This window comes from Mya arenaria, chromosome 5 (assembly GCF_026914265.1).
Source record: "Mya arenaria isolate MELC-2E11 chromosome 5, ASM2691426v1".
NCBI lineage: Eukaryota > Metazoa > Mollusca > Bivalvia > Myida > Myidae > Mya > Mya arenaria.
In genome coordinates, this window is record NC_069126.1 from 10,865,703 (window position 1) to 10,879,677 (window position 13,975).

General features: G+C 34.4%; 1 protein-coding gene across 3 annotated transcripts; it reads left to right on the top strand.

The window, feature by feature from the left end:
• Nucleotides 1-1,801: 1,801 nt before the first annotated feature.
• Nucleotides 1,802-13,528, top strand: LOC128234717 (acyl-CoA dehydrogenase family member 11-like). 3 transcript variants are annotated; one of them, XM_052949144.1, is made up of 15 exons: nucleotides 1,802-1,882; nucleotides 2,122-2,395; nucleotides 3,534-3,766; nucleotides 4,182-4,281; nucleotides 4,574-4,697; nucleotides 5,062-5,204; nucleotides 5,522-5,671; nucleotides 6,278-6,372; nucleotides 7,188-7,287; nucleotides 7,807-7,947; nucleotides 8,286-8,378; nucleotides 9,463-9,621; nucleotides 9,989-10,103; nucleotides 11,486-11,552; nucleotides 12,091-13,528. In XM_052949144.1, the coding sequence occupies exons 2-15, from the start codon at nucleotides 2,129-2,131 to the stop codon at nucleotides 12,215-12,217; spliced, it is 1,914 nt and encodes a 637-aa protein (XP_052805104.1). In that variant the 5' UTR covers nucleotides 1,802-1,882; nucleotides 2,122-2,128; the 3' UTR covers nucleotides 12,218-13,528. The 3 variants fall into 3 exon arrangements, with proteins under 3 accessions (XP_052805104.1, XP_052805105.1, XP_052805106.1); XM_052949145.1 differs by having other exon boundaries at nucleotides 1,808-1,868; XM_052949146.1 differs by having other exon boundaries at nucleotides 1,871-2,008.
• The last annotated feature ends 447 nt before the right edge of the window (nucleotides 13,529-13,975 follow it).

Consider the following 13,975-nt stretch of genomic DNA (forward strand, 5'->3'; position numbering starts at 1 on the left):
CTGACCAAGAACAGTTCTTTATTATATAAATATGGGTTCAACATAAAACATATAAAACATAGAAAATGTCTTTATTGTATAAATGTTGGTTTAACATGAAACAAAGACGAATTCTTTATTGTATAAATATTGATTCAATTTTGATGTCCATGTTGCTAGGGTTGGTGGTTTTCAGTTCCGAGGTAAACATGCAAATCTTGGGGCGTCGTGCTGTTACACTTGTGGCTGTTGTTAGATACCCAGTATGGTAGCCGTGAACTACATGTTACAGGGATGTCAAACTAGTGTTCAAAATTCAGCTTTGACATTGAACGAATGTCGTTATAACTCACTTTGGTTTGTTATTCACGTCTCTTATTCTAATTCGAACTTGGCGATCCCCTTCTTATTCTGCAGTAATAGTAGATACTATGTGTCATAATTTTGTGTTGAGAGTAAATAGAGATGAACTTGAAACTCGAGGAAGACATCGTTTTATTTACGCCATTCTGATCTATTTTCGCTTTGGAATGAGAAACTACCAAAGTAGCGCACATTTTGACACTGAATTTTTGTTTGTTTGCTTAAAGTGGCACTCGTATTTAAAATTAATGCATACATATGTATAACAAACATAAATTTTGAGATATAAACCTTTAACTACTTACTAAATACTGCATTGATGGAAAATATTAATGGCTGTGAAAAGATGTAACCATGTTTTCAATAGCAGAAAGCGCACACAAATGGTACTGGTGAGTGCTAAACTATTAACAGTGATCAACTATCGTCTCATGAGGTAAAAATACCATGTTTTCTTCACCCTTCTTTCAACTTAAACACAGTATCCTTCATAAGGGCCATTATTTTCGATATGGTTCCATCCTTTTCAGTAAATTAAAACAATTGCATTAATTGTGTTACATCTTATTTGGGATTAAGAGTTCATCTTTAAACAGCCACATCCTTAGCTGTCAATTAAAAAAAAATACCCAGCGCATGCACATAGTGCACAGCAATATTTTTTGTCCTGGAATGAACACAATTTTGCGTTGATATATAAAATATCAGATAACAGTTTTTAATATTTTGAAGTTAAAGAAAATTGAAGTTTTGTGGCTAAAAGCGTCACTAACGCTTTAAGAAAAATCAGTTTTTCGGCACAATCATAAATTATCGAACTATCTGGATCTTTTGTTAGCAGTCTTATATCACTGGTTCTCAGACATTTACGCGAAAATTGGCTCCAAAACGGTCAATCTGTGAGAGTGTAGCTTTAAAAGACAATGAAAAAATGATGTAGACCGCCAAAATTCTGCTCAACGAAACTCGTGTTTAAGTGCTTTGGTCAAAATGCGTCAACAAAGAATTGAGCCACAAAAATCTGAAAAATCTTCGACTGACATTCATATAATTGCGAACACCATGTACACAACAGAGGTAAGACATTTCAGCCTGAAATCATGACACACGAGTGCTATCAATTTCTGACCGATGTACATGTATATTTGTAAAGTGAATGGGTTTTTTTACTTCATATTTGTATTATATTTGTGGAATAGATTTTCCACAAAGAGCTTTTTTCTATATTTCTATATCAGATAATATAAAAAGAATCCCTGAATCAACTCCATCCCATCCAACATAATTTTGGAATATGTGTTACTGCATATTAATACGCGCCTTTTGAAAGTGAAAGGCGTCGTGTGTAAACCGAATGGGGAAGTTACCGCTTTGCACGTATTCGGAAAATGCTAAAATGTTGTGTGCCACCAAACATTAGTTGAGTTACTCCCCTTATTGCAAATTTTGCCATGAATGTCAAGTGGTCAAAGTTTGTTTACATTCCGTGACTTGGAATACTTGTTATGTTTATCTTGATAAACAAGGTCAATATCTAAATGTCAGTTCATTTTTATATTAATTTCTTTCAAATGAATGTATTTTGCTTGTATCCAATTGTAGTTCTGGCTTCCATAACTTTAATGTTGATATTTATTTTTTTGATGTTTACAACGCATTAAAAAAGGTAATATATAACGTGTTCGCTGAAGTTCTTTAGCTAATCCAATTGTTGCTTTTGCCGCAGTCAATGTAGTTTTATGTATATTGTATTGTACTGTATTGTATATTCACTTTCAGATTAAACATGCTTTCATGCAGGACACTACTAGGCAATCTTAGACAACTCCACCAATGCTGCATATCAAAACAAGCATTTCATCGAAATTATTATGCTCAGTCTTATCTTTGCCAACAACATATTCCTCAAATCAACAATGTGTTGAGGGAACAAGAGTTCCCTTTTGCTTGTGCACGACATGGGACATTTATTCAAGAGGAACCTCAATTGGGAAACCAATACCTGGAGGACCCACTGCTTCAGTCATATTTGAAAAGACATGTCCCTGAGAAGGTAAATTCTCTTTGCTTTTTGGTCTGTTTGGGATTTAAAAAAATCATTTTTTCCTCTGTCCAAGCTTCTTACACTCCCTTTTGTTTTATAATGTGCCTCGGGTGACTTACACATAGATGCAGCCACACTGGCATTGCGAAAAACAACAGCCTCATGTCGGAATTAAGATGTACCCTTTTATTCATTATAATTAAGTATCATCTTTTAAAATACTGGGTTAGATCAATACTTTATTTTCTAAAATGAAAGGTTTTAATAACTTTTAAAAGCAATCTGTGCCTTAAATAATTCCTAAGTTTTAACTACACATAAAAATCAACCATTTTGTTTTTATACTGTTGTCATGTTGGTGGGCCTTTACTCAAGACTGTATTGCCCAAAATATTTATATTTAAACAACAATAACTGAGTCATGGAAGCCATGACTAATTTTCCCAATGCTTTCTTATACATGTATATCAATTTGCTTGTGAAAGCACACAAGACAAGTTATCAATATCATGCCTTGTTTTTTGTTATACAATATATTGTTACTCTATACTCATTCTTAATCTTAAAAGGTGTTAATTATTATTTGTTCTGCTTTTCAGGAAGGTGTCTAAATAATCTGACACCTTTATAAAAAAAATACACAACACACATAATATAAAAAAAACTACTAAACATAAAATATCTGTAATATGGGCTGCATTGCGCTATTTTAGGCCTTCAGACATAATTATTACAAATGAAATAATCATTAATAAAAAATGCCAAAAATAATGATTTTTTCTATGTTAATCAATTTTTGTCAGACTTCTCTTGAAAGACTTGAAAGTCATTTGAATATTTCTGGTTGCTTAATCAATACATATTAGTCACACATGGGAAATATAGATATAGAGTGGGGTCTAATAATCAGCAAATGTACTTAAAACTTTGTACAATTGTACATTTACCAATTAGTTTTCAGATACATATGTAATTATGATAAAATTTAATATTTGCCCAGATTAAGGAAGTGGCTGAATACACTTTACATGTGTCTAGAATATATCTGTATCGTTATAAGTATTGTCTGCTAAAAAAGTTACTTATTAGTATATAGACTAAATTATATTGTAATCCACAATAAAAAGACTCTCTCATGAAATTTTAGGTATTCAAAGCCATTCAACCAGACCTTATCAAGTTTGGAGACAGAGTGGCAGGCGAGATGTACCAGCTTGGTCGAGAATGTGAAATCCAGGAGCCCTACTTGGAGCAGTACTCGGCCTGGGGATGCCGAATAGATCAGCTTGTTACAGGACCTGCATGGAGGAAAATGCATGACATCTCCGCGGAGGAGGGGCTTATTGCTATTGCTTATGAAAGAGAATTTGCTGAATGGAGGTTGGTCAACAATAATCAATTGTATAATCTTGGAATCTGTAATCACTATCTGGCTATATTCTAGTATATATATAGAAAAATATGGAATATCACTGTAAATCGAACTTTTGAAAGATACTCCAAAATATTAAAAATACAACATAAGATTTTGCTCTAATGTTAATACAATTATTTAAAAAATATGTATTAACTTTTATTTTCTATGTAATAGTCAAAATTAATCAAAATGGTTTGACTGATTATTTCCATTAATCAATTATGATTTTAGAACAATTTTCAATCTCTACTCATATGTAAAATTGTTGCATGTGGTGCCAGTGACAATCACCAGTGGGAACCCTGCCCTACCCTGCCATGCACAAATTGTACAGGGTATTCAACAAAGTATTTACACTTAAATATTCACATGTTTTAGTCGTGTGTACGGAATGGCAAAGCTCTATCTGAACTGTCCATCATCGGGACTATACTCCTGTCCTCTAGCAATGACTGATGGAGCTGCTAAAATCATTGAGGTAATACAAACACAGTCTGATGTGTCTCGGATGTTTACAAAGTATAGGTAAATGAGCAACATTCTTCCAGTTTGCCATGTGTATTCTTTGCTTTAAATTTCTGATATTGTGGACAATGCATCATTTTGAATTTGAAACTGAAACATTACTTCTGCTTTAAATTTAAACAACACATTTTTGTGTTAATCAGGTCAATGATTAATTTTGCCATAAGGGTTGCTATTGCATATCCAGAAAGTTGAAATCTCTTGAAAAGTATATTTAATTCAGACAGCCATTAATTTTGTTGTAGAGTCTTGGTGAAGCCATGCCGAGTCTTCAGGAACAAGCGTTTATGCGGCTGACATCTCGTGACCCACAGAAGTTCTGGACGTCTGGACAGTGGATGACAGAAAAACGAGGAGGATCAGATGTTGGTAAACAGCCATTGAAACTCACGTTCATAAAGGGATAAAATACAATATCACTTAAAGATGCAATCTTACTCCCAAATAAGAATTACCACAATTAATAGCAGTGTTTTAATATTCCAAAAAGGATGAATAAATGTAAAAAAAACAATGGTTCTTATGAAGGATAGCGATTTTTATTTTAAAGAAATGAGCATAAAACACAGTATATCTACCTTTATGAGACTATAGTAGACCACAGTAAATATTTTAGCGTTCACTATATTTTCTATAAACTACTAATGTAAACTCAAAGGAAGATACCAGTACATGTAAGTAAAGTTGACAAAAAATGAGATAATAATAATTCTAGATAATATATTTCCCATAGCAAATGGCACAGAGACAGTGGCAGTAGAGCAAGCTGATGGTTCATACCGTCTGTACGGCTACAAGTGGTTCTCCTCAGCAACAGACGCTGATATGACCTTCACCTTGGCCAGGGTTGTTGACAAACATGGACAGACAGTGCAGGTGGAAAAATAAAAAAAATATTTATTAGTTTGTCTGTTCTTCAAAGAAAAAAATCTGAGCAATGTCATCATCACTGCAGCATCAAGTGCAACCACCTTTACCCTGGCCAAAATAAAAACAAACGTTGAAGATATTCAAATGAAACTTGATACAGAAGTTGCCAGAGACAATATGTTGATTTACATCTTAGTTGTTTTACATTTTTGAGATGTGCATATACTTACATGCTTAGCAGGGTTTATTATAAATGAAACTTTAATGAATTCCTATAATAACTCAATACTGTGTATTATGAAATGTTTTGCTTCATTTGGCAGGGTACAAAAGGCTTATCACTCTTTTATATGGAGGTACATAAGGAGGATGGTTCCCTAAATGGTATAGAAATAGTGAAGTTGAAGAACAAGCTGGGTACCAGGCAGCTTCCTACTGCTGAACTTCTGCTAGATGGCGCTGTAGCCTGGATGGTAAGAGGGCCATGTCTGTGGACCTGTGGACAATATTAAAGGCTTAAAAGATTAACTCTTTTCTTTAAATACTGCCTTCATGTCTCTACATATATTTTAATTGCACATTATTGACCATTGGAAATAAATAAACTGACCATTTTTGTCATAATGACTACCTTTACTGACTAAAGTTTTACACTTTAACCAAATTTTTTTTAAATGAAAGAAACCCCTCCTAGAAAGACCAGTTAGGCTGTTTGTTTGTCTGTGTCAGACCAACCAGCTCAAAAAAACTCTCTCATATTTTGGTTCTCGATAAGCTGCAAACCGTTTTTATGATTTGCTGTTCTCATTTATTTTTAGGTCTTAAAATTCCTACCTACCTTGCCATCGAGAATAGCTTAGATCAGGCACCTGCAAACAAAGATGTATTAAAGGATGGCTTTACCATATAATGTGTATTTAAACTTGCAGATGTGTGATGAAGGAAGGGGCATACCTGCAATCAGCAATATGCTGAAAATCTCCAGAATCCACACTGCTTTAATGGCCGTCTCAAGCATGCGCAGGTAAATCTTCATGCCCTTACAATGTACTCAAGAGAAACACAATTTAATGTTGCAGACATCGGATGAAGGTAGAGGGGTACCGGCCATTAGCAATATGCTGAAAATCACAAGAATGCACAACTCCTTGGCTGCAGCCTCAAGTATGAGAAGGTATGTCTAGTGTGTGTGCATGCTTCACATGGTGTAGTAACAAGTTTACGGTATTGAAGATCATTTTTAGCTGGTCTGGTTTTTAAAGACAGAAAGTGGAGATATTATCATAGCTTTGATGGTGGTGTTGTTATCATTGTTGTTGTCAGCATTGTTGTTGGCAGCAATATTGTTGGCAGCATTGTTGTTGATGGCAGCATTGTTGTTGTTGGCTGCATTGTTGTTGTTGGCAGCATTGTTGTTGTTGGCAGCATTGTTGTTGGCAGCATTGTTGTTGTTGGCAGCATTGTTGTTGTTGGCAGCATTGTTGTTGGCAGCATTGTTGTTGTTATCAGCATTAGTGTTGTTGGCAGCATTGTTGTGGATTTTTGTGTTGAGGGAAAACTATTAAATATAATTCCCATAAAGCATTGTACACATGTCAGCAATGACAGTGATCATGTGTGTAGTAAGGTCCATTACTCTGGCTTTAATAACTCTTGTGTTAAGACTTTTGATAAGCCAAGAAAATTGGATGTGCATTAACATTAACTTGCAATGTTTTATTTCATTTTGTCTCGTTAAAATGAATCGTTTTGAAAAGGGTCTTAACAGGAACAGCCACGAGAATGGACAAATTGAATTTTAAGCAACCAACAGTATATGTGTCGAGGTACTGACTCACAAAGGTCAGAGAGTATGTAAGTTGTCCTGGCAGGTTAGCTCAGTTGGTGAAACACTTGATATGCAAGCAAGGGATCCTGGGTTCAATCCTCGGATTTGCAACATACAAGCACTTTTCTGAATCTGTAACATACCCTTATGTTTAATTTCAGAATGGTGAACCTTGCCCGGGACTACAGTACAAGAAGGAAGGCCTTTGGACGCACACTGAAGAACTATCCTCTCCATGTTAGGACCTTAGCCAGTATGGAGGTGTGATAGTTTTGTCTATTACTGCTTTTGTTGTGAATAATCCCCTTTCCGGAATTGAACAATATTCAGAGATGATAAAAGACCAAAAATCAAACTCCTGAATTTAAGTTTGAGTATGAAGGAGTCTGGCCCTTAGTGGGGTAAGGCCCTTGTTAAAATTGTTTCTAAAGCTGTTTTATCCATTTTAAGGTTCTCCTTACTATTATATGATCGTCTAAGACTGAAAGCCCTCAATACTGATTTCAGAATTCATCCTGAGTTTAACCATCCCTGAAAATTGCATATAAGTTTAAATATGTCAAAGTTATCTTGTCTCTATTTAATTAGTTTATTTATGAAGACGGCCAGCAAAATTTAAGCTTAATTGATGGAAATGTCTTAACACAAAGAAAAAGAGTAAAACAGAACAGTTTCCTACACAACAGATGTACATGTAGCAAAAAAAGAAAAAAAAAATTATTGTGAATAGTGTTGATAAACAATTGTCAGAACTTGTATTCAACCCTTTTTCCCTAATAGGTTGAAGCTAGAGGTGCCCTAATTTTGTGCCTGGAGAACACACGACTGCTGGGGAGGGAGGACTGTGGTATTGCCGATGACCAAGATGAAAACCTCATACGGCTGCTTGTGCCCTTGTCTAAACTGTATAGCGGCAAACAGGTAGTATTTTTTATTAAGGAAGCTTGTTTATTTTGCTAGAAAATATTAATTTAGTATTACAACCTTTTCCAAATCAGGCTCATTGGCACAATGTTACACTAGAATGTGGCAATACTTACCATATTTCTGGAAGGCTAGCTTTCTAAGGGATTTTTTTTCAATCCCACACACACACACACTCACAGTCACACACAAATACATATATTTAATTTTTTTAAATCCTGCGAGATGTTAATGTCCTCACCGGGAGACTAAGGGATTGCAAAATTCCTAGGGATAAGGTATGTATGGGTCTTTGCTGAATACCTCTGACACTACAAATTTTCACTATTCTTCAGGCCCTGACAGTTGCCACAGAAGGCTTGGAGAGTTTTGGTGGCCAGGGTTACATAGAGGACACTGGACTACCATCCATCCTAAGGGATGCACAGGTTGCAAGATTGCACTCACTAAATCTTTTATTATTTAAATATATTTATACTTAAAGGGACTCATTCTCATTTTATTAGGGTCAGAGATTAAACAAATTAATGATGTGTGAAATGTTAACAAAACAAGTAAGAGCTGGGGTTTTTAATATTTATTTTTAAAAAATAACAGAAAATGCTTTATTTTGCCTAAAGCATTAGTAACTCTGTTGAAAATGGAATTATTTATGGCCTGGATTTTCAAAATTCTGTTCTATTAACCCATTCGGAACTCCTCGGCCATTTTTTTCAAAAACAACCTCGGATGTATGCAGGTACATCAGTTGAAGTAGTTCGTAAAATTTTGAATTATATCATTAATTAAATGTAGTGTTTCAGAGTTGTATTATTGATCTAAGTTTAAATTGATTGCCATTGAATTGAATTATTGCAAACATAATTAAAAATTCCAAGAGTTAAGTCACAAAGTTTAACTGCTAAATAAAATTCCTACGCGATCTACTTGCAGCGGACTTAAACGTACCACTTTTTGAGTATGTAAACCGTCCAAATACATCCGAGGTTGTTTTCAATAAAATGGCCGAGGAGCTCCGAATGCTATTAAGTACCTGCCAACAGCTATTTGGTGTTTGTTGATAGAAGGAAGTAAAGTAATTCAATTTCAATGAAGTTTAGAAAGAGAAAATCCTAATGTTAAGTATTTCATTTTTGAGCCCAGTATGCATTTAGTCAGACTATAATTGCTTTTTGGTGGTTTATGGAAAATTATTAAAGAGTTATAATTGATATCTTGGAATAATTTTATTCACAGATTTAAATTTTTGGCCCTTTTTTTTCAAATGTCAGAGCCCACACAACTGAGGCAAAATATCAATTAAGTCATTTCCGAAATGACGTGACATTAACAATTTATACTGATTTGGCCCGCTTTTGGATTTCATAGGATGAATTTTCATTTTTAAACAGTATAAAGCATAAAGAAAAATTGATTATTTCAATGAGCTATTGATTATATTTCACTATAATCGATATCTCAATGAAACAAACAATAATCCGGTGTATAATTTTTTGCATTAATTCATGCTAGGTTTTGTCAATCTGGGAAGGCACGACAAACATTCTGTCCCTTGATGTACTTCGAGCTATTGCCAAGTCGAGGGGCGAAGTCTTGACTGCCTTTGTGCAGGATGTGGCCTCCAGAATGAGCCATGTCAGCAACCCACACTTGGAAAAGTCTGCTGAGAAGGTGAACTTTTTTAATGATTTTTTTTTCAGAAGAAATTGTATATTATGCACTGTTTATACTGATTTGTTTTTTTTTTCTTTCGTGAAACAATTTAATCTGTAATTGTTCATCATTGAAAAAAAAATCATTTACTGATATTTTTTGTATTTTTCTGTATGGGATTCATGAAACTTGTTTTACCAGAGAATTCGTCCATTGAATGCCCCTAAAATAAGTTTCAATCTTTATACAGTAAGTCAAACATTTGAAAATTGACTTATCCTTACTGGATTTATGTACAATAGATTTGTGAAAAACATAATTTATCAAATTTTAAAATGAACTGATGGTGAAAACAGCTGGGGTGTTTATTTTACCGATTACTAAGGTGGTGAATGCGAGCCAGGCAATTGTCCAGTTTGTGCAGAAGAATGCCACCAATCAGGATGTGCTGGAGTTAGCTGCGCGAGACCTTGCCTTCAGTCTGTGTCGAACCTATACTGGTAAGTTTGAGCAAATTACAAGTTCCCCAAATTTGTTCGTTTTCTACCTATTGGATACACCAAACTTATGTTTTGTTTGTTGGATTTACCACACTTATCTTTTAGAAAATGCAAACCAACCGCTACTACTTTTTATACATTTGTTTAAAAAAAATTTGGGTCATATTATAGCTTTACCTGTGTCATAAGGATGGATGGCTTCCAGTTTGTTGTACCCCCAATAACTTAAGAAGCCTTTGTCTAAACATCACCCAATTTGATCAGAAAGTGTATTGGTATAATATCTTGAACAAGTTGATTACAAGCCATATCACTTATGTCACTGTAATCACCCTTTTATTATAAAATTTACCGCAAATCTGTCTTGTCCGATCAATTTCTTTTGGAACCTTGGTCCAATCATCACCAAATTTAGTCAGAATGTGTATGGACATTATATCTCGGACAAGTTCGATAACCATTCATACCAATCAAGTCATTCAAGAGTTATCACACTTTATTTATATAATTTACCTCAAATCAATCTTGTGTCATCAGTTTTAGAAGCCTTTGTCCAATCATCACCAGAATGTGTATGGGCAGAATATCATGGTCAGGATCAACAACCAGTAATGTTGCCTCAGTTTCTCCAGAGTTATGATCCTTGAATTGGCAAAAACTGTATTTACAGCGTCTGCTCTCTAAATTCTGCTCAACATACAGCCATTTATCACCAAACTTGGTGTCGTAGAATTAGATTGGGCGTATGACATTTGGTGCTCTTGTTACAACTTAAAACCAAAGTTATAAATACTGCAATATTTTGCAAAATCCCAGCCATGTATGAAGAAAACAATTAGAATCCCTGGAGTTATTGGTATTCCATTAAAAAAGGCGGCCAAGTCTATTTTCCATTTCATGGGCCCATCAAAAAACCAGCTGTCAGGAGCATTGCTATCTGAAGTCCCCTAAATTGCCTTGGTAGAAAAAAACATTGATAAATGCAATTGGAGGGAATAATAAAGTTATAATCAAATTTTACCTTGGACTATCATTTAAAATATTAATTTTATGGGAAAGATTGTTCTTATCTTCGCACGCTTCCTTTTTTAACAAAAGCCCGCTTGCTACAACTTTTTCTTGGCAAAAACCTGATGAACAAACAGTTGGTGTGGCCACAAAATTCGTAGAGAAATGCCCAAAACAAGTCTTGTCTGGCAAGCAAAGATTCTAAACTGCTTTCAGAAACCAGGACATACCTATGTACATATATGTCATTCATGTGTCTTTAGTATTTACCTAATAGAAAAAAAGCAAAACAAACATGACTGCTGGCTTGTAAGGCTCTTTGTTACAAGGACTTTGCTTGGTTTTTTTTGTCAACCTCATTATGCCTTTTACAGGAGCGTTGCTAGTGGATCATGCTGCAAGTGATCTGGGATCAGCGCAGGACATCTATACGGCAAAAAGGTACATCTACTTAACATGAACCTCTAATGTCATGTATTTTTCATTCCTATTCAAGAACAGCTCAGACTTTCAAAACATATAACCTACTGTATGCTTTCTTGGTTAAGTATTAGGAGTAATAATGTATGAAAATGAATAAGAAGAATGTTTTACTTTAACCATTATTGCAAGGTATAGAAAAAAAAAATGTTCATTATGTTCCAGGTTTTGAACTCTGGTATTCAATTTTTTCATGACATCTTGTATTAGATAGTATTGCTAAGGCAAGTTGTGAATGCAGAGTACCTCATAGTACCTACTGCATAGCTTGAGCACTCCTTACCTAAGCAATGACCGAAATCAATTGATAGATTCCTCTACATGGTGCTCTCTGCTTACTTATCATTATGCAGGAGAAGTCTGATTTCGCTGGAAAGTTTTTAAGCAACTTGCCGCAGGTTTTACAAAGAAATCCAACTTGGACTTAAATACTTAATATTAAATTCTAGATTTATCACTTAACTATGTTAACAAAGTGCTTATTGTTTCCCTTTCCTAGATGGTGTGAGAAGGACCTCACTCTCATGGTAACCAATGACAACAGTGGTCACTATGGCAACAAGACCAGCAGCTTGGATTTTGACCTTGTGTTTGATGGATATACAGACAGAAACAGGCTAAAATAAATGACCAAGAAATAAATAAGCAATGGCTGATCCATTAAGAAAATAAGATGAGGTCTAGTCACCTTTGTGTTGATGTCATGCAAAAACTTTAGTCAGAACCGAATTTACTGATATAAAACTGTTCAATATATATTCAAATTAATATGTGTATAAATATGTGTAATTAATATGCATATAAATTTGGGTATAAATGTCACCAGTGATAATTTTTTAGCAAGACCAACAACTCTGGTTATAATTCAGATTGGGTTATGCCTCTTGTTTAACTGAACAACATAAACAAGACAAGTGTTTGTATTCACTTTTGGTGCACTTGTTTCTCATTTATTAGGTTAATCTGGATTTTAACTGAACTTTAGAGTTTTAGCCTAAACGTTTTGTCATTTATTGGGTAATGGGATTTTCACTAGTGAAAATGTAGAACAGATATAAATATATTCATAAAATTCTTAAGGATGTAAATAAAATCCTATACACATTGACTGTGATATATTATGTATTTGTATTGCCTAAAAGTCTAATTACATATACGGGGTATGCTGAATATGTTCGTCAGTTTTTCATGCGCTTGCGTTTTATTTCATACAGGTATGCTGAAGATATTCAGATTATAAGTATCTATCATGTGTTTCCGGAACGAATAGAAAAATCGGACCCGAGGGCACGCGCCTAAGCCGGTAACGAGGCTTGCCGAGGGTCGGATTTTTCGATCCGGACCGGAAATATGATTGATATTTTTTCTTGCATACCTAAAATTATGAATTTGTAGAAAAATTGACGTACCAAACGCACTTTTGTACATTTCACCTAAAAGCACGTGCAACTTTGTTTACCGACGTCATAAAGCCCAGAGTAATTCTAAATCACTATTGACGTCAAATAGTTCCCTCTAAAAGTCACGTTTTTACTATTATTTATTGTCAGTTTTAATCAAACGTTTTGCATACTTATATATTTGATTGCGCTTTATTGAATATACTTTTCATAAACCATACAATAAAAGAAATAAGAAGTGGCGCGTTGTTGCCCGTGACTCATCTTACATTGGGTGTAAGATGAGCTTTTCCAGCACCGGTCACATGATCAGAAACACATGTCCGATATGCAAGAATATTATTGTCGGATAACTTAATCAAGTATTAACATATTGTTGACAACGACTGTCAATGAATATAATTTGTATGTACATGTATTATTATTGTTACTACCTTGTTTTAGTACATATCTGGTGGCCATTATCAAATTAAATTGAATGATTATTGAATGATTATGTTAAAATATGCCAAGTATTAATTTGTATTGCAGAATCAAATAAACAGACATAAACTTAGATTTGTAGATTCAATATGCACCAGTCTGTGTTTTCACAGAAAACCAGTCTATACCAGTCACAAGGTATTGTGATGGCCATAGTGTAATGTTGTCAAGTATCTTTTAACCTTTTTAGCCATAACCCAAAAAACATTGAAGATATTCAAATGAAACTTGGTGTGTGAGTTGTAGTTGTACATGTTAACAGAGACATTATAAACAAGCATATCAAGGTCCATAACTCTGGGTATTTTAATTGTCGAGTTATGTCCCTTGTTTGACAGGGCAAACAACCTAAATAATCATGTACATTCTCTCCAAAAGGCTGCTGTTGTAGTCTTGTACTGTGACCACTGAAGATGATTGGCTCCACTTTCTAATTTTTAATGAAAGTTGGTAAGAACTGCTTAAATAAACCTGAATAATTTCAATTAATTTGAGTCAGTG

Bases quoted from the DNA above. Each gene is read 5' to 3' on its own strand.
- LOC128234717 (XM_052949144.1), top strand. From the start codon at position 2,129: ATGCTTTCATGCAGGACACTACTAGGCAATCTTAGACAACTCCACCAA. The intron at 4,698-5,061 runs GTAAACAGCCAT...TATTTCCCATAG, and splicing joins ACGAGGAGGATCAGATGTTG to CAAATGGCACAGAGACAGTG. The intron at 8,379-9,462 runs GTTGCAAGATTG...AATTCATGCTAG, and splicing joins CCATCCTAAGGGATGCACAG to GTTTTGTCAATCTGGGAAGG.